We start from the raw sequence: 25,417 nt of genomic DNA, 5'->3' as shown, positions 1-25,417 counted from the left end.
GGCTGTGAGAAGGTTTACTCCATAGGCTTTTTAGATACCACTGTAGTTTCCTCATATGCAGTCTTGCATATGGAATTAGAAGAATGCAGGAGGCTATGAACCCCAAGGCTTGCAGTATTCGTCTTGCAGATAGGGGTTTTGTGGCCACTTGTTTGAAGTAGGTTGTCAAATATGTTTACCTTTGTGGCGTGAGGTAAGCCATCTGGGAAGTTGTATTCAAGCTTGCTCCCTGGAATGTAATTTGTTGACAGGGTACCAGTTGTGATTTATTTTCGTTGATTGTGTACCCCACACAAGTTAGAACCCTTTTTACAAAGGCCAGATTTAAAAGTACGCCCTGGCTTTCTGCCTGAATTAGACAATCGTCCAGGTATGGGTATATTTGAAAACTTCTTTGCCTGCAAAATGCAATAACTGGAGCTAGGCACTTTGTGAATACCCTGGGCGCAGTAGATAAGCCAAAGGGCAGTGCAGAGAACTGATGGTGCGTGTAGCGTGCTTTGAAGCGTAGGTATCTTCTGCAAGAGTCCCAGATTGGGATGTGCGGGTATGCTTCTTTTAAAACTAGTGTTGCTAACCAGGCATCTATGCCTAGCACAGGAAGTAATTGGTGAAGTCAGCATCGTGAATTTTGGAATCTCCTAAAATGTGTTAGACAGGTCCAGGATAGGACGCCATGAATTGTCTTTTCTGGGTAGCAGGAAGAGTCTCTAGTAGAAACCTTGTCCCTTTTCCTCTTCTGGTACCAGATGAATAGCCCCAATGCTTGAGAGAAAGTACTTGTTTTGGGGCCTCTGCCCACTGACTTTGGGGTAGGTCCGGCCACCTGCTTGGTGTTGGCAATGTGTGGAAGTGAAATATGTATCCCTGGGACACTATTTAAAACCCATTTGTCCTGGGTAATAAGTTCACAATTCTTTGCATGAAGAGCAATCCCCCTCCCCAAAGGGGAGTCAGTTGATAAGGGCTTGTAAATTTTAAAAGGAAGTAATTGAGACAGTTTACCATGGGGGGAGGGGTCTTATTACTCCCAGATTTGGAAGTGGAGGCCCCCCACTGCTTAGTTCTGAGAGTCCCCAGGGACCGAAACCTGGGTTTTTTGCAGTGTCTGGTATTGGCTTGAGAAGACCTGGAAGGGGCTGGAAAGGACCAATTATTAGAGGACCAGTGCCTACTAAATCTAGGAGGCTAAACTTGTAAGAAATCTTTAACAGTTTGCATAGATTTAGCTTCATCTTCCATCTTTAAGAACTTCTTCAGCCTTGTTGCCAAACAGGCGGTCCTGATTTAAAGGAGCATCCAACAATTTAGCTTTAATATGATCACGCAAAGATTGCTCCCCAAGCCAAGCATGCCTTTTAAGCACAGACCCAGTAACAGCAGCCCTGCAAGAGGCCTCTAAAAAAAGTCAAAACCACATTGCAAAGTATGTTTTCCAACTTGTTCAGCAGAATGCATTAAATCCTGTAAGTCTATTTTCCACAGTCAGGAATCATTTTCTGTTTAAGCAGTCCAATAACATGTTGCTGATATTTTAACATATGAAATTGGCAGCTTAAAGCTCTAATGGCCAAGGTTGCCATCTATCCAGCGCCCTGGAGTCTCAGAAAAGGTAGGATTTTTAGAAGTAGAAGCCTTAATGCCCTTGGGCCCCTGTGAAATACGTGTCTGGATCTGCAATAGGATTTTTGAAAAGGAACTTGTGGGACTCTGGGACCCTGTAGTACCTGTCAGGTTTACTGGGAGCAGGAGGCAGGGAATCAGGGGCCAAACTGGACTCCGAGAAAGCATCAAGAATGTCTAGTACAGGAGGAATAACCAAAGGCCTATGCTGAGGTAGAAGGAAATCCCCAAGCCTCTTTTCTGAATCAGAAAATTCCTTGCTTTCCCAGTGAAAATGCTCCCTTATTGTATGTAAAGGTTTCCCCAAAAGAAAAATCCTCAGGAGGGGAAGCAGAGGGAATAGAGTCCTCTGCATCAGAATCCTCATAAGTAGGCAAGAACAAATCCAGGTCATCAGCAGAGTCAGAAAAAAACAGAATCCTGATCAGAAGATTCATAGTCAAGCTCAGCCCTAGGCTTCTTGGAAGGGGGGGGGGGTTGGCTATCCCTGAATAGAGTTATTAGACCTTCAACCATTTTTAGCATTTGTTTTTTAGGCATAGAGGCCTGAGCATGTGGCCTGGGCGTCTGTTTTTTTAGACATGGATAGAGATTTAGGCCTTAGTAATGAAGGAAGCGTCAATTTAATAAGCAAGTCCGCAGGCCTGAATACACCCTCAGAAGCTGGTGCCTGTACAGCGGCTCCAGACCCATCCAAGGTAGAGAAGCTTTGGCCGGCTAAGAACTTGCTGTATTCAACTGGACGTATAAGAGAATTTAAGTACATTTATCTGCACTTTTTTTTCAAAAAAATACAGTATTTAAACTGATTTTAACTGTGTGTTGCAGGAATATTAACTGAACTGGAAGTTTTGACTCTGCTCTTCAGTTAGTCCCACCCACTCTCCCTGTTTTTGTTTTGGTGTTAATCTTAGTGGCCTTGAAACTGCCCGCCCCTCTTGTAAATTTGTGTTTGGATACTCCTTCTGGGCCCATCTCATTTGCTCACTCAACTGAGTGCAGTGAGATCATATTCTGATTTCAGGCACTCCTACTGTGTACAAAGAGAGCATCTGGGAAAGCTTCTTTCCTGTTAAGTAGTAGACTATTTGTAGGCTTCTGAGCCCCCAAGCCCTTCTGTGTTGGAGGGAAGCCTTCTAGCTTAGTTTTTTTTTCTTATAACTAGCCAGTTTTCTAGTTTCAGCACTCAAATCTGTTTCTATGATCTCAGCACTTGTTCAGGAAAAAAAAAAATGTCATCTGCTTTTACTATACTTGTGTTTCTACCTACTTTATTTTACTTTTGCATCATCTTAAAAGTACTCAATTGTATTTATTACTGCTTGGCGTAACTCATTCTAAGCCTTTTGGTTTAAACACTCGGGCTTCGGACCAGTTTTGCACCGAGAGGATTTGTGGTCTGCACTGTAGTGGCAGAACAGGTAGCTTACATCCTTCTAGGTTGGGAACTGCTGATTGAGGGCTCACTGTCTATTATTCTAAAAGTGTATTAATTCTGGTTTAAGCACTTGGGCTTTCATGCCAGTTATTTTACATTAAGAGGGTTTGTGGTCTGCACTCTTGTGGGAGGAGAGGCTGGACTCTGCCCTTCTGAGCTGGGAATTTCTGGCTAAAGGCTTATAGTGCATGCATATCTGAACTGCTTCTTACTGAAGTTGGTGCGCCTTGTTTGCTGTGGCATAGACTGGATTTGGGCCTGCTGGATCTAGCTTTGTTTGTGTAACTTGAGCACTAATCCAGGCATTCTCTAAAGTGTTCAATTGCATTTATTACTGCTTGGTAGTAACTTGATTAAAGTGTAGCTATCATTCCAAGTCTTTTGGATTAAGCACTTGGGCTTCAGACCAGTTGTTTTACATTAGGAAGGTTTGTGGCATGCACGGTGGTGGCAGGACAGGTAGCTTTCATCCTTCTAAGTTGGGAACTGCTGAATGACAGCCCAGTGTCTGTTATTCTTAAAGTGTATTAGTTCTGGTTTAAGCACTTGGGCTTCATGCCAGTTATTTTACATTAAGAAGGTTCGTGGTCTGCATTCTTGTGGGAGAAGAGGCTGGACTCTGCCCTTCTGAGCTGGGAAATTCTAGTTAAAGGTATATAGCGCCTGAATATTTGAACTGTATCTTACTGAAATTGGTACACCTTGTTTGCTGTAGCATAGACTAGATTCAGGCCTGCTGAATCTAGCTTTGTTTATATGCTTGTTGTTTGCTTGTTATTTCCCTGGAATGCTAATTCCACCTAATACGCAGCTTCTCAGCGCTTCTATGGATCACTAGTGATATCTGCATTGCTTACTGTACTTATTTCCTTGTTTCACTTGAAAGAAAGTTACTGTTTGTCGTTTTTGCATTTAAGTTACCTGTAACACATTGCACTTAAGTGACCTGGCACTTGCTCGCTAAAGCAATTCTATAAGTCAGCACTAAAAATTAAAAGCACTACACCCTCACTCCCCACTGGCCCTCATTTTCAATTACTAAGGAATTCCCAATATTATTCTAGCATGTCCAAAGGTCAGTTGTCAATCTCCTCTCTGGTCCAGCTGGTGAATCTGGGAATCTGGAGGCAATGTTACAACTGCCTCATGTACACAGACAACCCTCTCCTCCTAACAAATTCCAACACATGTGAGAGAGATGCAACCATATAGACAAACTGGAGGCTAAGCTCTCTCAACTCAGTACTGGCATAACCAAGTCAGGAGGAGAAGGAAACCACACTCACTACAATTCCAGTCTCACATAGACCTACCACGACAGCAAACCAAACACAATCACACAAAAACATACTCGGAGGCTCTAAATAAAGATCTGCCTAAGCAGCAGAGACCTCCAAAGCAGACGCCCAAGCAACCACTACCCCAAAACAAAACACGTGCAACACATCTCACAAAGCCAGTGTGCCAAACAGTCACAGCCCTTAAGACTAAACACACCCGATACACTTGTAATAGGTGACTATCGTCAGGCACACTGACGTCCCGCTCACCAGGCTGAACAAGGAGAGGGTCACGGTGAGCAGCCGGTCGGGTGCTAGGATCCGCCACATAACACAAGCACTCTGGTCACTCCAAGGCAAGTACAAATATGACTCCGTCATTGTCCATGCTGGTGTGAATGACCAGAGACGTACCCTCCCTGGACTACATGGAGAGACAAAGGAGCTCTCTGAGCATGTAGCCCAGGCCGGTATGACCCTGACCTTGAGTAGCATCTGACCCTCACCAAGAATGCCACCACAATACGAAGACAAGATGATCAATTACAACAATTGCCTTAAGTACTGGTGTCATTCAAAGGGGATCCAATGCCTGTCAGCTTGGGATGATATGCTCGACAAGCCACGATGCTTTGCTAGGGACGGCTTGCACCTGTCGCCCCTGGGCTTTCAGATATTGGCAAAGGCTCTTGCTACCCCCATAGTACCTTTTTTAGGAAAGGCTCAAAAAGTCAAACCCACCTCCATAGGTATCACAAGGGATAAGAAACTAAGAGTAATGCTACTCAACGCCGGAAGTCTAAACCTCAAGATGCACGCACTCAAAACTCTCCTTAGCATGGAGAACATAGATATCTGTGCAGTAACAGAAACCTGGTTCAGGGCTCCCGAGAGCACCCCAGCACTACCAGGTTATACCTCATACCATGCTTTTCAGCCCCAAAACTTGGACCAAACCACAAAAGGAGGGGGAGTATCGATATTCAAAGATACCCACACCTCCAGGTTGGTGGCAAAGCACGAAGCATCAGAGACTACCCATGTGCAACTAACAGTGGGTAAAACTGCCTTCCAGTTTATAGCCTGCTACAGACCACCCTCCCAAACCCAGGAACCCCACTCGGCCTTTGAGAACACTGGAAAATATGAAGGTCTCTCCAAACACCACTATATTGGGCGACTTCAACTACCCAAACATAGACTGGGAGCATTACTCTAGCTCTAACACCCTAGCCCAAAGGTTCCTAGAATTTATAAACTCAAATGCTATGGAACAACTTGTTACCACTCCAACAGGGGAAAACATACTGGACCTGATCATCACCAACATGGGGACTCTATGATCCAGACCAGAAGTGTACCCCTCACAAAACTAATCTCACTGGATATTCACATCCCGACCCACCCCCTGCCCAGAAAACCACAGTGAAAAACTTCTCTAAAGCAAATTTCACACTCCTCAAAACCGAGGTGGAATCCTTCAAAGCCCCCGGGCCTGTGGAAAATATGGCCCAGACTGCAGAATCCTTTATAAACGCATTCTATGAACACCTTCAGGAATACATGGATCATGCGATCCCAAATAAAACCAAAACCCAATCCTCCAAAGGCAGACGTCCTGTCTGGTGGACCCCAGCCATAAACAAACTATACAATAGAAGGAGGAAGCTACTAAATAAGAGCAAAATCCCAAAAAGGGAAGGCATCACTGATCAGTATTAGCAAAAAACTACGGACACACATAAAATTGTCTAAGGCCAGCTTCGAGAAAAATTGCACAGGACACCAAGGATAATCACAAGGCTTTTAGTTATGTTAGGAACCTGAGTGGTAATTCCCAGATATGCTCAGAATTGGTCCAAAATGACAAAAATACACTGAACCCACAAACATTGCCAACATCCTAGCTGACAGGTTCAGCGCAAACTCCCCCCCTCTCCCCACCAAAAGGGCAAATATCTATCCCAGCAGAGTGCTGTCCCCCTAACATCTCAGATGCTCAGGTAAGAGCCGCCCTCTCCTAAGCAAAAAACACAGCATCAATGGGACCAGACGGTGTCCTGGGCTGCGTCCTACATGAACTCCAAGAAGAGCCAAACCTAAAACTACTGTTCAATCTCAGCCTTACTACAGGATATGTGCCCAAAGAGTGGCGTACAGCAACAGTGGTCCCTCTCCATAAAGGTGGTGCCTCAACAGATCCTGGAAACTATCGCCCCATAAGCCTGACTAGCTTGGTCTGCAAAGCTATGGAAAGGATCATCATGGACCTCAAAGATATTGGGGACCTACAGACACTGGATCCTACCCAGTTCGGCTTTAAGGGCAGATCCTGCCTCTTAAACCTGGTCGATTTCTTTGAAACAGTCACAGAGGCCATTGACAAGGGGAAGGTGGTCCACACAGCCTACCTGGACCTCGCAAAAGCCTTCGATACAATACCCCACTCGGGCATTATAGATAAGCTCACCAGCTTAAATATAAACCCTTGTCACTAGATGGATTGCAAACTGGCTCAAGGACAGAACCCACATGGTTAGAATTGCTGGAGCCATGTCAGACTCCAAAGCAGTTACAAGTGGTGTCCCACAAGGCTCAGTCCTGGGACTGCTCTTGTTCGGTATATATTTCTCGGAGGTACAGGCCAACACAGAAGGACTGTGGCTGACCCAAGTTCGCAGATGACTGCAAACTGGGCGCCATAATACTCTCCAGCTGACACAAGCATCCTCCAAAAGGGCCTCAGAAACAGACAACTGGTGCCAGAGCCATGGCCTCAACCTAAATGCCAAAAAGTGTATAGTCATCCCCTATGGCAAAAACAAAGTGCCCACAAATTACCACATATGTGGTAATCCATTAAGTACAGTAGTAGTAATTAGGGACCTGGGGACCCAATCTCATTTGACAACCACGTGGCCCAAGTGGTTAGAAAAACATTTTATATAGCCCACCTAATCATGAAGTGATTCACATCTAGATCAGGGGAGGTCATCGTGCCTCTTTACTCATCCCTCATCAGGCCCATAATAGAGTACAAAGCCCCTTTTGGGATGTACCTTACCAGACACCTGCAGCAACTGGAAAGACTCCTAAAGTACCTCACCAAGAGGATCAAAGGGCTCAAACAGATGCCATATGCTGCCCGGTTAAAGAAACTCCAGCTCTACTCAGTGGCATACCGCCTGTTCAGAGGCGATCTGTGCCTGACGTACAAAGCCATGTCCAACCCGGAATTAATGGACATGCTGCGCCTCAGAAAATCCAAATCCCATCGAGCTACACACTCAAGAGACTTGAACCTCAGCACTGAAATAAATAGGACATGCTTGAGGGACAGATTCATAACCCAGTGGCTCCCTTCACTCTGGAATAAAATCCCAGTCCAGGTTAGGCAGAGTCCCTCATTGACTCTCTTCAAGAGGAATCTTGATGAGTGGATGGGAGATCATAGGTTTACCCAGAGTATCACTTCTGTGTCACTGTTAGACAGAGGCACAGTATACTAACCTCGAAAAAGGGCACAGCAAAATAAATTTAAAATGGGTGGCGAAAGCCAAACACATTCTGGCTAGGATTATAAATGCCCTAGGGCAGATAGCCTAGTATGAACCTATGAACATCCACGGGTTCTATAGTTGAAGTATCTCACAGCATACCGGACTCCATATGGGTCTCAGAGGCCTGCGAATCAGGTGTAGCGGGCATCAGGGCTGTGAAAGCGCCTGACTACTGGAGAACTAGCGACTGGCTTAGAAGCGTCGTCGGCAGTTTTGGACCTCTGCGGCCTATCTCTGCATTTTTTTCGGAATCCTGGTAGTCCGATGGCTAAGACGACATTTCTGGATAATTAAACAGAGAACCGAAATATTTAGAAGCAAGAATATACAGACTATGGATAGTGCGCTGATAAAATAAATAAAACCGACAGCAAGGTACGTTGTAGTCAGGGCCTAGGCAAGGAATACAGTACAAATGAAAATCTTTGAGGTATTTGCTTTCCACAAGTAATGCAATTATTAACTTTTACTGACATCGGTAAGGAGCAAGAAAGTTTCCCCAACAGGGTACTTGGCTTTTTATTTGAAGACTTCGGTTCTAAAACTCGAAAACGAAAATTTCAGGAGGTTGCCGACTGGCACTTGCGAACTGCTTCTGCTTCGGGCACCGCAAGGCAAGAAAGACTATGTAATGGCGTCAGCTGCATGTTTTATACCCCTGACGACATGGAAGAAGGGACAGCAACTGACGCAGGACCCAAGACTTTGTTAATCAGGCCGACTGAGGGAAACCTGCAAGCAGATTACCCAAATGTAATGACTTCAACAATGAAACATGAACATCCTGTAGTAGGTCTCAGATCAGAGTGTTCCAATAAGACCAGCTCTTGATCTTCAGTCTAACCCCCTGGCTTTGGAGTCGGGAGGAGGAATCTGAGCAGAAGAGGTGGATGTGGTCGGATCGAAAGCCCTCAGGGTGGGATCCAACAATAACTTGGCCAGTACCAGTGTATTCAATAGCTTCTGTACCACACGATCCACTAAGTCATCTGACAGACTTGTGGAAGAAAGTAGAGGGTGGGAGATCTTGATCTTTGTAGGATAGAAGATCAGACTGTTGGGGAGATCAGTTCCAATGGCTCCGTAATTCAAACTCAACCAGCACTGAGCTACAAAGTGTCAGAGCCGATGAACTTTTGTTGGATCCGATGACCTTTGGATCAGAGGAGGATAGTTTTGGCTCCAATAAAGTGGAAGAGGAAGACCTCTTTCCAGATTTATGTCCTATTTCTAGCCATTAAACTGTAACTTGGTTTATAGAAATGTTTACCTTATGTAACTTACTAACGGAACGATTTTGTCAAACTTGCTGGATATTACTTCTAATTCCCATGATATTTTGTAATAAACATCTGAACATTATATAAAAGTAATATTCAAAAGTAGACAAAAATGTGCGTGTCTGTATTTGGAGCTTTTATCCCGGTCCTCCACTGAAAATGGGCTTCTGACCCAGGGGACTTTCCCAGTCAACAAATATCAATAAATAAAACAATCCTACAATAAATAAAAACAATGTCATAAAAAACATTTCCTCTTTACTTGCTCCAGTGTGGTAGTACATAAAGCCTCCAACTTAGCAAAAGTTGGGCCAAAGTAGACAAGATAGAGCAATCCTCACAAACCATTCAGTGACAAAGAATTCTGAAGCTTCAGGGATCAACATCCTCGGAGATACTGAAGACAAATTAAACTTTGTTTCGAGCAAACTTCATGTGTTTTAATATATTGCAGTTGGATATATATTACACAAATGCCAAATATGCATATTACATGTTCCCACAGACATGTGACCAATTATTGTACTAACACAAGTCACCCATCAATATTTAAGTAGATCTTTTCCTTCTTGTGCTGAAAGCATGCTTCATAGGACTTAAAACAAAGTTTAAAATATGGCACAAACCAGCATCAACCAGAAAACAGGATAACTCCATTTTCTGGCTTCTTACCTCTGTGAATTTGTTGAGTGTACTGTTTGTTGGATTGTGGGTAATTAAGAATCTCATGTGCTCATAAGTAATTTCCACAGGTGCTGGGCGGTTCATGATGTCAGACAAGTGAAAACCAAATTAAACAGAAAAATAAAGTACCCAAGATAGGAACAGCAAAATAAAATTAAAAATTGAAGGGGAAATTTTTCCTCCAAATGTTGGCTCAGATGTAGACCATCGATCTTTATTAACTGTGTTTTCAGTTAATTGTGATCTTCCACAGGGGAAGGGAGACTAACGCCAAGAGATGGATTTATTTCATGCTTTACTCCACTGTGCATCCAATGTCGCAAAAGATGCACAAGTTATACTGCTCCCAGAAGTTTGGAAGTGCTTACAAAAAGGCTCTGTTTCAGTGATATGGTGACTTGTACATTCCAGATAAAAGATCCTTTCTTCAAAATTGAGCAGGCATCTAGCAGCCAGAGACTCTCTCTAGAAGTTTCTTGCATACAGTTTATTTGTTGGCCAAGACACCGTGCTGGGCCTGGCAGAATTCCGCTTCCACACTCACAATCGCCATAAATGTAGGACTGCTTTCAGCACAGAACTTCTGTGGGAGAGAGACAGAAGTGTTATCATACAGTCAGGAAAATGGACATGAAAACTGTTTAAAGCCATAGAGCCAAACATACTAGAAAACTGATAAAATTAGTAGTAAACTGCCAACACACAGAAATTCTTATTACAAAGTCCAACATATGACCCTGAACATCTAATGGATAAAGGTACATTAAAATCATTCGGAAATTCTCAGTATGCAACACAAATGAAAAGTATATATTGTATGGCTCAGCCAGTAAAAGAACACTGCTTCACAACCCGCACCCCTCATTTTCCTTTTTTTGTTTTGACAGCGCGCGCGACCATTAAGAACCCCTGTGCATAAAAACCAACACTACAAAATACACAAAAGGACTGTTGCTAAACTGGAATGATGCTGAAAGGCAGAGAGGCGTGACAACCCCAATGCAATTTCCATCACATTTCACCTAGAATTTAAACTTAATCTGCCTTATCTATTCACATTGTCTTGCCTTTTACTGCTCATTTATCTAAACTCATTAAAAACAATTAACCACTGGCTTCAGTGGAGATGTTCTACGATAACTTTAGTACTACTCTATTTTACCCATTAGTCAGAATGTATTACAGTCCAGCTTGAACAGTTGCTCCACACATTACAGCAAGTACTTCACAATCTTCAGCACAGAAGCCCCAAGAGTTTGCAGTGGATCCCAACCCCCTGGATCTAGCGCTGACATTTGGCTCAGTCGTCCAGCTCGGAAAGGATTGGTGCTGGGAGACTCAAGGAAGTTAGAGTCCAAGAACAGTCTTTGAATCTGATGACACCCCCAGAGGTCTCAGCCCAGAGGGTCACAGAGGAGGAGACCACAAGGGAGTGAAGAAAGGTCAGTTTGCAGATCCGGCGGGAATCAGGAGCATACTCCCATCTGAATCCAAGCTCAGAAAAGTACAGCTGTGTACCTACCATAAATGTAGATGTTAGAGTGTATTCACTGTTGCAGTCATTAAAATTGGGCTGGCAGGCTATACGCAGTCGGCCTGAATTCCAAAGTCTAGGTCTGGCGTCGGATGCTGTCGCTTCCTCCCTGATGTCAGTGCACCAGGGGTATAAAAGATGCAGCAGACACCATTTTCTTCAGTTTTTCTTGCCCCAGATGTCAGGTGCTCCCAAAGGGTAAGTCAACGCTGTGCTCCACAAAGTCACGGCTAGTATGCGAAGGGGGTAGGAATGTGTGCCTCCCTGCTTGTTTATGTACCACATGACTGCAGTATTGTTCGTCCTCATCAGTAGTTGTCATGGATGAAGTAGGTCCTTGAGGGCCGTCAGGGCATTTTGAACAGCTAGCCTATTTTTTTGGTTGATATGTAGATGCATCTGGTTTGCAGACCATGAGCCCTGAATACGTCTTCCTCCCATGTGGGCCCACCAGCCATAATCCGAAGCATCTGTTGTCAATGTCTGCCTGGCTGGGGGTATGGTGAATGGCTGCCCCTTGTTGTGGTGACAGGTGTTTGCCCACCATCGAAACTCCTGTTGCAGGCAGGGAATGTGTAATTTTTGTTTCCAGGCTGTGGCAATGTTGAGTCCAAACACTTTTTAGGTACCATTGTAATTTCCTCATATGCAGTCTTGCATATGGAATTAGCAGAATGCATGATGCCATGAAGCCCAAAGCCTGCAGAATGTTTCTTGCAGTTAACTGGGTGTTTGTTGCAAACTTTTTGAAATAAGTAGTTAGATGCCTTTGTCTGGCATGAGATAAGCCATCTGGGCAGTTGTATTTAAGCTTGCACCCAGGAATATCTCTTGAGAAGGTGCACGTTTTGATTTCTTTTCGTTTACTGTGTACCCTAGGCATGTTAATTTTTTTACAAATGCCAGATGTTGTAGTAGTATGTCTTTGTTCTCTGCTTGGATAAGGCAGACGTCCAAGTAAGGATAAATCTGTATGCCTCTGTCTGCAAAAAGCTATTACTGGTGCCAGGCATTTTGTGAAGACCCTGGCTGCAGTAGATAAGCCAAAGGACAGTGCAGAGAACTGGTAGTGCATTGAGCCAGCTATGAATTTGAGGTATCTTCTGCACGACTGTCTGATTGGAACATGCAGGTATGCCTCTTTTAGGTCTAAAGTTACAAGCCAAGCCTTCTTGCCCAGCATGGGCAGAAGCTGCTGCAGCGTCAACATTTTGAATTTTGGAATATCAAGGTATGTGTTTAGTCCAGTATTGGCCTCCAGGCTTTGTCCTTTCTGGGCACCAAGAAAAGTCTAGAGTAAAATCCTTGTCCCTGCTCTTGCTGTGGTACTTGCTGAATGGCCCTCACGTCCATGAGGGATGAAACTTGTTTTTGTGCCTCTGTCCACTGATGTTTTGGCAGGTCCAACATACCTTTTGCCCTTGGCATGGTGTGAAAGTGGAACCTGTAACCTTGTGACACTATGTTCAAGATCCATTTGTCCTGGGTGATTAGGTGCCAGTTTTGAGAAAAAAGTGCTAGTTTTCCCCCTAAAGGAGCTGTCAGAAGATAAGTGCTTGGTGCTGGGAGGGGGAAGTCATTGGGACTGCTTTCTGTATGGATGTGATTGGTCTTCTCCGCTTTTGGAGGTAGAAGCACTCCATTGTTTAGACCTTATGAGCCTTGGGGCTGTGATCTGCCTCTGTGACCTGACACTGGAAAGGACCAATTCTTTGTAGGCCAGTGTCTGCTAAATCTTGGAGGCTGTACCTGTAAGAAATCCTTGACTGTTTGCATAGATTTGGCTTTGTCCTCCATTTTCTTCAACACCTTTTCTGCTTTAACACCAAACAAAGTATCGTGTTGTAATGGAGCATCTAATAATTTTGCTTTAACATGATCAAGCAGATTCTGTTCCTTTAACCAAGCATGCCTCCTAATGACAGAACCCGTAACAGCGGCTCCGCAGGAGGCCTCCAAAGAATCAAAACCACATTGTAAAAGTATGCTTTCCAACTTTTTCAGCTGCATGTAATAAATCCTGCATTTCTTTATTTTCTGCACATTCAGAATTTGTCAACATTTTCTGTTTAAGCAGTGACAGTGTATTGTTGATATTTAAGCATGTGAAACTGACAATTTAAAGCCCTTATAGCCAAGGTAGCAGAAGTGTAAATCTTTTTTCCCCCCATCTGTCCAGTGCCCTGGAATCTGTCAGAGGGGGTAGGTTTTTTTGCAGTGGAAGCCTTGACATCCTTGGGACCCTCAGTTTCTGGGTCAGCAGCAGGGTTTTTAAAAATAAATTTGTGGGAGTCTGGGACCCTGTAGTATCTGTCTGGCTTAACAGGAGCTGGAGGCAAGGAGTCTGGAGTCAGACTGGACTCCAGAAAATACATCTACAATGTCAAGTACACAATGTCAAGTACAGGTGGAATAGCCACGGGCCTGTGCAGAGGCAGTAAAAGAAAGTCTGATCCTTTTCTTGGATTCTGAATAATCTTGGCTCTCCCACTGGAAATGCTCCCTCATGGTATGCAGTGTTTCCCCAAAAGAATAATCCTCAGGAGGAGAAGCGGATGGGGATAGATTCTTCAGCATCAGAATCCTCATAAGGAGGAAGAGAATTCCTGATCAGAAGAGGAATCAGATGAAATGGAAACCTGATCTGAAGATTCATATTCTACCTCTTGCCTAGGCCTCGTCAGGAGGGGGATGAGAACCCCTGATCAAAGTATTTAGGTCTTCGGCCATTTTGAGCGTCTGTTTTTTTAGGCATGGAGGCCTGTCCATGGGGCTGTTGCACGTGTTTGTCTTTAAAGCTGCTTTAGTCTTTGTAGCTGAAGTAGTTTTAACATACAACTGTGTAGGTCTGAAAAAACCCTCAGAAGCAGATGCCTGCTCAGCGGCTCCAGACCCATCTGAGAGAATGGTTTCCAAAGGTCCAATACCTAGAGTTTCTGTAGGCCTGGTTGACTCCACATGGGAGTCGGTACCGGCCTGCAGCTCTAAAGTAACGGTCAAGGGCTGCGAAAGCACTCAACTGAGAACCGGCAAACCAATGACTGGCCTAGAAGCCTAGTCTGTTTTGGACCTCTGATGCCTGTCCTCTTTTTCCTTGTGTTTTTTGTAAATTCCGGTAGTCGCTGTTCTGACGGCATTATATAATTAAATAGTCTGCCAAAATAATGAAATGCAAAATCGTACCAACGCTTAATAGTGCGTTGGTTAAATCTAGCACAAAACAGACAACTAGCAACGTTGTGGTCAGGGCCTAGGTAAGTAATGCAGTAAGAATGAAAATCCTTATGAGGTATTTGCTTCCCACAAGAAATACAATTAACTTTTTCTGACATCGGTCTGGAGCAAGAAAAAAAGTTTCCCCAACGGGGTACTTAGCTTTTAATGAAGACTTCGGATCTGAAATTTGAGCTTGAAAATCTCAGGAGTCTGCAGACTGGCACTTGCGAACTGCTTTTGCTTCGGGCACTGCGTGGCAAGACAGACTGAAGAAAATGGCGTCTGCTGCATCGTTTATACCCCTGGCGCACTGACATCAGGAAGGAAGCAACAGCAACCAACGCCGGACCTAGACTTTGGAATTCAGGCAGACTGCAGGTAGCCTGCCAGCAGGATAACCCAATTGTAATGATTGCAAGAGTGAACACGATGAACCTTTATCATACTATCCACATCAGCTTCGGACAAGCTTCAGGAAGACTTCAGAGAAAATGTGGAGGATGGAAGTCCAGCATGCCTGCGGGGTGATCCCTCCAGGAAAGGCTAAGGGAGTTGTGAGAGACTTGATCCAGTAAAAGCGGAGGAGTTTGGTTCCAGGTCTCCCCGAATCCAATTGGATATGAAGTTGTCAGATCTTATTTAACATCTTAGGAGGCTCTGACGAAAGCGCCAGTAAGGAAGAACAGTCTGAAGACCTCTTGCTTGACTTATCCTTAGAAGCAGAATCAGGCTTCCACTTGTCTGATTTATTAGAGCTTGGAGCCCCAGCTACAGAAACAGAAGTATAAGGGAGAACCCTTCAACACTAGCTTTATAAGGGAGAAGGCCCTTCAGCACTAGCTTGTTTCTACGATAAGTAAGCACTCTGAAACTGAACCCAGAGGAAATGGAGCAATCCACCTCCAGATGAGCAGGTCCTAAGCAATACACACACATTCACTGTCTGCATCTGAGTTAGGGATTGTATGCCCACAAGTAATATACTAAATCTGGTAGGTTTGCCAGCCATAGCTACAGAAAGTAATTTTTTTTTTTTAAAGAAAAATAAAGGAAATGGAAAGGACTAAGTGATAGTATAAAGTGTCCTCAAAGTATAAGTTTTGAAATTAGACTACCAAAGATGGTACTTTTAAAGTACCAATAAACCAGCAGCTAAAAACAGGAACTTACTAAAAGATTAGAAAACTGGCAAGGAATATTGGAAAAAGATTAGATTTAAGAATATAGTTTTCCTAAAAATGCAACTCACGGAAGTTTGTAATTGGCTTCCAAACTTGAGTGGTAGGATTCATGCCTGACGCTGAATGGCAGCAAAGGAGATCCAAGGTACGTTGGGTTGGTGGGGCATTTTAGACAAAGGGAGGACCTCAACAGTTTTAGATTCAAAGATCTAGAAGCAGCAGAGTCTCAGCCCCAAACCCATCAGTTGAGCAATGAATTAAAAGAACAGACCAAGAGACATGGGTAATACCATACTTGTATAACTAGCTAATACTTATTAAAATGCACAAGTGACAGATCATGCTAGTCATGAAAGCTTTTCAGCTTCATTATTCTGAAAGGTACAGGATATGCGATCAAATCCACATCCTATTACTTTGCATAAGCACCGGATATCAGACAGTGCTTTCCCACCAAATTCTCATCTGACTGGAGAATGCTAAAAGTAACAGCTGGTTATCTTTTGCAGATATGCATCCTCCCACACAAGTTTACTGGCAGGACAACGAACACTAAACACTTGAATATAGATTCTTAAATTCCCTCTTAAATCACCTTCAGGACCAAGGCCATGAGGACTGGATTCCACAAACTGCCAGTTTACCTGGTCCCTTCCTTTTTACCCAAAATGTGTGACTAAACCCTTTCTCTAGATCAATGCAAGCGCACTCTCAATGCGGAACAAACGGGAAACTATAACCCAAACCTCTACAGATAGAATGCTTGGGGCCCACCAGGACAGGGGAACAGAGAATATAGTGATCAACTGCCAATGCAGATCTACAGGAAGTAGGCAACGTTCAGATCCCAGATCGGGAGTTCCAGCCTCAGAGTCCCAAGATTAGTCCTGGATGATGACTTCTCTAAGGATCATGTCCCTAACTGCATATCTAAAAGATCACCACCCCAGGATTAGAGCCCATTTAAACATACCGCAGGACTAGCAAAAGCTACCTACATAACAGCTGCACAGTAGCTCAGGATTAACAGCTGGGAACAAACAGGAACAGACCACCACAAACACTGAAGATGAGCCTGTAAGGAGTAGACAGACTGTACATTACTAGATGAAGGGGAGAAACACAGTTAACAGAGATCCTACAGAAAAAACAATGTATATCAAGGCAATTGCATTTGTGGAAATATATGGTTACCTACTAGATGAGCTTCAATGCAACCTTGTCAAATCTCACAGCCAGGCAGGAATAAGACAAGTCCGGAGACTTACTACAAATCTCTCATGGAAAAATATTCACATACTGGAAAGGTCTTCAATGGACAATACTTTACACAGTTATAACTCCAGTAAAACTTTTGATGCAACTAAAACTTAAGATTATCAAGCTGGAAAGGAATGGTTTCAGAGATTGTTCAATAAAGATCATTGCACGTCTTAGTTCATCAACTAGTCGAGCAGAAATGCAGAACTGTACTTCCATGAAAGTGGGAGGCAAGTTGAACTTACCATAACAGTAGCTGTTCAAATGATTACTTCTATAGTACACAAGTTATATGGGTTGTATCCTTCCATGGATAACTGCTTCCAAAGCTTCAGTGCATGTTCTACTTCAGCTGCTTGACAGTTTGGGCACACAGAGCTGACTAAAAGACAAGTTTGGATGCAAAGCCCTTCACAGCTTTTTTTGCCAGCAGATAAAGCAAGCAAGTGCACAAGCCCTGAAAGGGCAGTGCCAAGAACAAAAATAAATGTCCACATCCTGGCACAAACACCAGAAAAGAAGGGAGTAGATGGAGGGAAGGAGCAACTACTGTAGCTGTGATCAATACGATGAACATAGTATAACATGGCTGATTACCAGTGCACCAGCTTTGCCTACATGGGTAGGTTACCTTAGCTAACTGCAGTGGAGACAGGGAAAGTCCATGAACCCCTAGAAAACAGTCCAAGCAAAGCACGATATGGACCTAGAGAAGGAATCCAAGCTTATGGTTCTTTGTAAAAGCATGTACACAAAGGAAAAAGCAGCAGCTTCTAGAAACATCTATAACCTAGCCCTTTTCAAAACAGCCATAGAAGAAAAAGGCCCAGGTAGAGCTGGCCTTGACCCTGCCTAAATAGCTTTGTTATGGTGAGCAAAACAAAAATTAATAGCCTAAGGCATCCATTTGGAAATGGTCCGTTTCAACACACGTTGTCCCTTATCTTTACAGGAAATGAATAATCACTACAAAAATATAAAAGACTTGCCTCTTAACATAGTACCAGAGTTGTTTGTGGACATCCAAGATATTAGGTATCCTCTCCCCTCATTTTTAGATTCAGGAAAGAAAACGTGGAGATAAACTTGGATACCACTTTGGCACTAGGAACCATCCTTGAATAAAAAATTTTCCACACCTGGGAAAGAGAAACTAGTTTCATCACTCCTTAGGACAGCATGTGATGAAGTGGTGGAAAGGGAGTGATGTTCATAGGCTGGTACTAGGCTATCAGCCCTAGGGCCTATACAAGCCTAGCCATAAAGTACAGTTTTGTACCTACCATAAATGTAGATGTTCGAGGATCCACATTGCTGCAGTCCTTACTATTGGGTAGTCCGCTGTCCAGTCGGGTCTACCAGAGAGAGGATGACGTGTGGTCAGGGCGCATTAGACTGGCGTCAGTCGCGTCAGGGTACTAATGCGCATGACCGGCGTCATATCCTCAGTCTTTTCTTGCCCCAGATGTCAGAAGACCCTAAAAGACAAAGGCCCAAAATACCTGCACCAAAATTATGTACAATATATACAAAAATATATACAAAAATATCAACAGATAACCTCACCTACACAACCACCCCTAAACACAGAGGGGAAGGAGGGAGGATAATTGGACTGCAGCAATGTGGATCCTCGAACATCTACATTTATGGTAGGTACAAAACTGTACTATGTTCTTCGCTCCACATTGCTGCAGTCCTTACTATTGCAGAATCCCAAAGCAGAGGTAAGGGAGGTTGGCAAATCATTAAGAAGTAGGAGCTGACAACATGCCCTGCAAAACAGCTGTGGCAAAACCAGCCCTAGACTTGGAGTAGATAGGAAGGTGATAATGCTTAGAGAAAGTATGCACTGAACTCCAAGTAGCCTCCAAAATATCTTTAGTTGCCACCCCCTAGAAAAATGCTTGAAGTGGCAGTAGCCCTAGTGGAATGAGGCCTAATCCCAGCTGGAATCTCCTTGCCATGATGGGAATAACAAAATGCAATGCAAAACCCAATCCACCTAGAAATAGTTTGTTTTGACACAGGCTTGCCCGAACTCAAAGCAAAGGAAACAAACAACTGCTGAGACTGCCTAAAATCCTTAGTCCTGCTCAAATAATAACGCAATTGCCTGTGTACATCTAAAGTGTGCAAAATCTTTTCCCCTTTATTTTGGGGGTCTGCATAAAAAGTAGGCAAATGAATAGTTTGGTTTAAAGCCACACTAGAAACCACCTTAGGCATAAAGGAAGGATTAGTAATGAATGATACCCTATCCTTATGGAAAATCAAAAAGGGCTCTACTGCCATAAGAGCCTGCAACTCAGACACCCTTCTTGCAGAAGTAATAGCCAAAAGAAAAGCAGTCTTCCATGACAAGTATTTCAATTCAGCAGTAGCATGAGGCTCAAAAGGTTGTAGAGTAAGTTTTCCAACACAAAATTGAGATCCCAAGCAGGGAGTAGGAGCTCTCGTGGGGGTCTTATATTCTTGCCCCTCTAAGAAACTGCTTGAACAAAGATTGAAAACAATGGTGGGTCACAATCATAGTGAGCTGAAATTGCTGCAGCATGAATCTAAATGGAAGAGAAGGACAAACCTTTGTCCAATAACTCAGTGAGATATTGAAGAGCCACACTCAAATTAGGCTCAGAAACCTCCAAATTCTTTGCTGTACTCCAAAATAAAAATCTCTTCCATTTTCATGACCTTTCCTTTGACACTTTCCTGTACTAGGTCTTCTAGCTTCCATAATCACATTTAAAACTTGTTGAGGAAGTTGAGACCTGCTGTGTTTCAACACAGAATATGCCAGGCTGTTAGATGGAGAGAGTGAAGCTTGACATTGAGCAGATGACCGTCCTTCTGAGATAACAGATGAGGAATCAAAGGTAAAGGCCATGGAGGCTTCCTTACCAGACTCCTTAGTAGTGGGTACCAGTGTTGCCGAGGCCAATCTGGAGCTATCAAAATCATCCTTGGCTCGTCTTTGTCTGACTTTTTAATAGCACCTTTGGAAGAAGAGGCAGAGGTGGAAAGGCATACACATGAAGGTTTTTCCAACTGAAAGACAGAGCATCCACTTTCCAAGCTGTGCGATGAAACCCCTTTGTGCAAAACTTTGGCAGCTGGTGGTTTAGTGGAGAAGCGAACAGATCTATGTCTGGAGTTCCCATGACACTGTCAATTTCTGAAATACATGAAGATCCAGTTTCCACTCGTGGGGATCCATGATTTGTCTGCTTAACACATCTGCTAAGGAGTTCTGTGCTCCTGGCAGAACCTTTGCCTGAAGAGTTAGTTGCAAGCTTAGCGCAGATCTCCCATAAAATCATTGCTTGCCTGCATAGAGAATAAGAATGTGTTCCCCCTGCTTGTTGATGTACCACATGACAGTTGTGTTGTCTGTTAGAATCAACACCTGCCCTGGAAGAAGTAACTCCTTGAAAGCCATTAATGCAAACTGGACTGCTAACATCTCCTTCATGTTGATATGTAGATGCTGTAGTCTGGCAGGCCCTTGTCTTGTATCCACTTTCCATTTAGATGAGCTCCCCAAGCAATGTCCGAGGCATGTGTCTTTAAAATCTGAGTCGCCTCTGGGCGGGTCACAGAGAGTCCCTTGTTTAGGTGACATTCCTGAGCCCACCACAAAATTCTTTTTGAAGGCAAGGTATTATTTGAATGACAGTGTCCAAATCCTGGCAGTGCTGTGTCCATACATTTTGAGATACCATTGTAGCTTCCTCATATGCAGTTTGGCATTGGGAAGCACCAGAATACAAGATGAACCCTAATGCTTGAAGGACTGTCCTTGCAGTCAGCACGACTGATGAGATAGTTGATGGAAGTAAAGTGATAGACTCTTTTGTTTGTCCGGGGTTAAAAAGGCCATCTGCTGCTGTATTCAGTCTCACACCCAGAGCATGTCTTGAGAGGGTACTAGACTGGACTTTATTTCGTTCACAGAATACCTAGGCATCTTAGCACTGCTATAACATATTTCCCCAGATGCTGTAGAAGGTCTTCCTTTCTTGAGCCAGAATCAGGCAGTAGCCCAAGTAAGGATAGACTGGAGCCAGAACCTTTGTGAATACTCTGGGCAGTAAGATAGAGCCAAAAAGATGCAGAGAACTGATAATGAGAATTTCCAGCTCGAAACCGCAGATACTTCCTGCAACTTAGCCTTATAGGCACATGAAGGTAAGCTTCCTTGAGATCTAAAGTTACCATCCAGTGATCTTTGCCCAGCAGAGGTAAAAGCTGTTGTAACGTCAACATCTTGAACTTGGGAATGTCCAGATAAGTGTTGAAGTGTTGAGGAGAGATAAATCCAAAATTGGTCTCCACGTGTTCCCCTTCTTTGGTACTAGGAACAGGCGAGAATAAAATCCTAGGCCCTTTCTGATACAGGGACTGGCTGAATGGCCCCCTATCTGTAGAGTAACTGAGAAATTTGTGAGCCTCTTTTCTTTGTGGAGGAGGGGCAATGTATGGAAATAGAACCTGTAACCGTGGTGAATGATATCCAACACCCATCTGTCTTGAGTAATTAAATCCCATTTTCTTTGAAAAGAGACAGTCTTCCTCCCAAAGGAGCTGCCAGACGAGAATCTACTGGCAGCTGAAAAGGCAGGTCATTGGGTCTGTTTACGAAAAGGACTGACCCTGCCCTCACCAGAAGTCTGAGCAGGGAGAACTCCTGTCTAGGCCCTAAAAAAACCTTTGAGCCCTGCCCCTACCACGCCTAGACCTACCCCTAGACTGGGAATCATAAGCAGGATATGTCCACCCTTAGCAGGCCAATTTCTACTAAACTTCGGAGGCTGCACCTGCAAAAATCTTTAACAGTTTGCATAGACTTAGCTTTGTCCTCCATTTTCTTTAAAACTGCTTCCACAGGCGAACCAAACAACACATCAGACTGTAAAGGAGCATCCAAAATCCTTGTCTTAACATGCTCAGCTAAATTCTGATCCCTCAACCAGGCATGCCTGCGAAGAACAGAACTAGTGGTAGCCACCCTCGAGGAGGCTGTACAGCATCAAAACCACATTGCAAAGAATGCTTACCCACTTGTTCAGACACATGAACCAAATCCAGCAACTCTTTACACTCAATACCTTCCGCCAAAGCATCCACCTTAGATTTCAATTGTCAATAAGAAAGGAGATAATTTTGATATTTTAGCATGACAATTCAACAATTGAAACTGACTCATGGCTAGAGTGGAAGAAGTATACACTTTCTTTCCCCACCTATCCAAAGCCCTTGCCTCTTTATCAGTGGGAACAGGATTTTTAACCACAGAGGCCTTAACACCTTTAGGCCCCTGGGAAACAGTTTCTGGGTCGCCCTAGGACTCAAACAAATACTTATGAGCTTGGGCACCCTATAGTACCTATCCGGTTTAACAGGAGCAGGAGGCAAAGAATCAGGGTTCAGGAAGCCTCTGCAAAACATCTTCCACCACATTCAACACAGGAGGTATAGCTAAGGGCCTATGCTGGGGTAAAAAAAGAATTTCTAAGCCTTTTCCTGGAATCAGAGTAATCCTGGCCTTCCCATTTAAAGTGCTCCCTCATGGAATGGAGTCTCTGAAATGAGAAATCCTCAGGAGGAGAAGCTGTAGGAGTGGAATCATCCACATCAGAATCAGAATAAGGAGGACACTCCTGCAAAGCCTCTCTTCATGAAGACTCAGAAGCTCTGAACACTGTTCAAAACTATCAAACTCCTGATCCACCCTAGGCCTCTTATCAGGAGGGGCAGAACCTCTAATCATAGTAATCAAATCTTCTGCCATTTTAAGCATATGTTTCTGGTACAGAACCTGAAATGCTAGGAGAAGCCCCCTGAAGCTGAACTTGGCCTACCTCAAAGCTTTGGCAACAGAAGGAGAGGCTCTAACTACCTTGGGAAGAGGAAGAACAGTTATCTGAGAAGCCCCCCAGCCTGGCCTACCTCCTGAGAAGGCACATCCTGTAACAGTAAAGTTTCTGCCTGAGACTCCATAGAAACTCCTGGCAAACCTCGCTCCACTGAGCCTTCTAAAGAACCGGCGTCCGGGACTGCCGGTTCATCAACCCTAGGCTTCGCTGTTTGTCCTTGCGCTTCTTGGGCTTGGCGGGCGTCACGGCATCCGGGTATTTTATAATTGCTTCCCAAACACTAACCTGGCACAGTCTAACCTCCTCTTAATAGTGCGTTTGTTAAACCTAGCACAGAGCGGCATCCAACAACGCCGTGCTCAGGCCCTAAACAAGGTATACACAAGGTATGGTAATCCCTATGAGGTATCTGTTTCCCACAAAAAAAACAGTATTCACTTTTTCTGACATCGGTTAAATACTGAGGCAAGAAAAACCAAAATGTTCCCAACGGGTACTTTAGCCAACTCTGATTCGGTCTGAAACTCCGGCGGAAATATCTCAGAGCCAACCTGCACTCGCAAAACTGCTTCTGGACCATGCGGCAAAAGACTGAGGATATGACGTCGGTCATGCGCATTAGTACCCTGACGTACTGACGTCAGTCTAATGCGCCCTGACCGACGTCAGCCATATACTCTGGTATTCGGGCCGACTGGACAGCGGACTACCCAATAGTAAGGACTGCAGCAATGTGGAACGAAGAACATCAATTACCTGGTAATTTCTTCTCACACTATTTACTTCCCTGGAGAGCTGTCTAGCAGGGCGACAGACGTGATCCCCGGGGTGAATTTCCTTTCTCCAATCCAGTCAAGATTCTTTTTGAAAAGGGCCAAAGAGGTGCTCTGCTCGACATGTATGGGCAGTCTATTCCAGAGTCTATGGAGTCTCTGGGTCAGGAACCTATGCCTCCAGCATGTTTTGTTCATTGTGATGACCAGGTTTAGATCCCTGGAGCGTGTGGCTCTGAGGGATTGGGATTTCTTTAAGTGAAGCATGTCTAACAGCTCTGGGTTTGACACGGCCTTGTATGTTAAGCAGAGATCGCCTCAGGGTAGATATGCGACAGAGTATAGCTGGAGTTTAAGGTGGTCAGCGTAGGGCATCTGCTTTAGGCCTGTGATTCTTTTAGTGAGGTATTTCTGCAGATTTCCAGTTGTTGCAGATGTCTTGAGAGGTACATACCAAACAGGGTGTTGTATTCTATAATGGGTCTAATGAGGGATGAGTACAGTGGGACAAGGACTTCCTTTTTTCTGGATGAAAAGCCCTTAGTGAGGAGGTGTGCCACATAGGATTTCCTGACTGTTGTGGCGATGTGGTTATCGAAGGTGAGACCACCGTCCACCTGTGTCCCCAAGTCTCTTATCACCTCATTTTTGTTATCCAAGAGGTATCGAGAGTGCAACCGTGCAAACCTAAAAGAAAACATACTAGTGTTCCAAAGACATGCATCTGGAGCATTTCTCCCCGGGCCTCCGCTGAAAATAGGCTCTGTGGAACCTAGTCGGACTTTCCCGGTCAACAAATGTTAAATAAAAAATAATAAAAATAGTGGCCATAGCCCTGGAATTAGAGTCGCACACTGTAAACAATGAGCACTGACCGGAGCAACAGAAGAAACTATTTAAAGCAGACCTTTCCTTTCAAGAAGAAAACAGAAAAAACACTCCTCGTACTTTCAGAATTTCTCAGAACACAAGAGCCTGACCATTCAAAATTCTGAAAATCAAAAGTTGCAGAGATACACACTTCCCCACGCCTATCAAATGTTCCCACCCTTGTTGAGATTGGAAGTGCTTGCCAGCAGTGGGATCAACTAAAGCTACACCTGCTAGATCAGGTTTGGGAATAGTGTATAATACCTATCTACCTTTTAGGGGCAGCTGACTGACTATCCAGAAAATTTTAAACAGTAACATCTTCTAAAGTAGATAGGAGGAACAAGTGTAGGTTCTGAAAAATTCTTCTGCAACAATTTAGCATTTTTTGAGGGAATGGGAAAAAGTACAATTGTGTAAAAAATCTTACTGTAACATACTGTAAAATGTGTAGAGGGAGCAAATACGTCAACAGTAAAGAGAAGGACATCTGTTATGGTAACATTTTTACACAACTGGGTGACCTTCCACATCACTGTGGCAGTTTACTTTAAAGGGAGAGCACAAAAAGCTCAAGAGGGAGGAAACCCCAACAGGGCCCTCAAGAAATATGCAGGATAGCCCTGGAAACATCCAGTCTGCAATGTTTAGTAAACGTATGGACAGAACTGCAAGTAGCAGCCTCAAGGATGAACTGGCATCTGAGCCTTTGAAAAAAGCAGAAGAGGAAGCCACAGCCCTGGCAGAATAACCCTTTACAGAAGCAAAAAGGCTTTTCCCATGAAACAAAAAAATGGCCCTACATGTCCATAAAAAGAAATGGTTCACTTAGACACAGCCAA

At 43.9% G+C, this 25,417-nt stretch overlaps 1 protein-coding gene across 2 annotated transcripts in view; it reads right to left on the bottom strand.

Moving 5' to 3' along the window:
* PTP4A2 (protein tyrosine phosphatase 4A2) overlaps positions 1-25,417 on the bottom strand; it is a 510,667-nt gene that overhangs the window by 435,721 nt on the left and 49,529 nt on the right. For both annotated transcript variants that reach the window (XM_044082674.1, XM_044082682.1), the window contains exon 2: positions 9,854-10,448. In XM_044082674.1, the coding sequence (XP_043938609.1) occupies positions 9,854-9,949 (96 nt within the window). In that variant the 5' untranslated portion in view covers positions 9,950-10,448. The remainder of the gene's footprint in view (positions 1-9,853; positions 10,449-25,417) is intronic.

Source organism: Protopterus annectens, chromosome 1.part1 (assembly GCF_019279795.1).
Source record: "Protopterus annectens isolate FY-2018-M chromosome 1.part1, PAN1.0, whole genome shotgun sequence".
NCBI lineage: Eukaryota > Metazoa > Chordata > Ceratodontiformes > Protopteridae > Protopterus > Protopterus annectens.
Note: the sequence above shows the minus strand (reverse complement) of the source record. Positions and strands in the feature narration are given on the sequence as shown.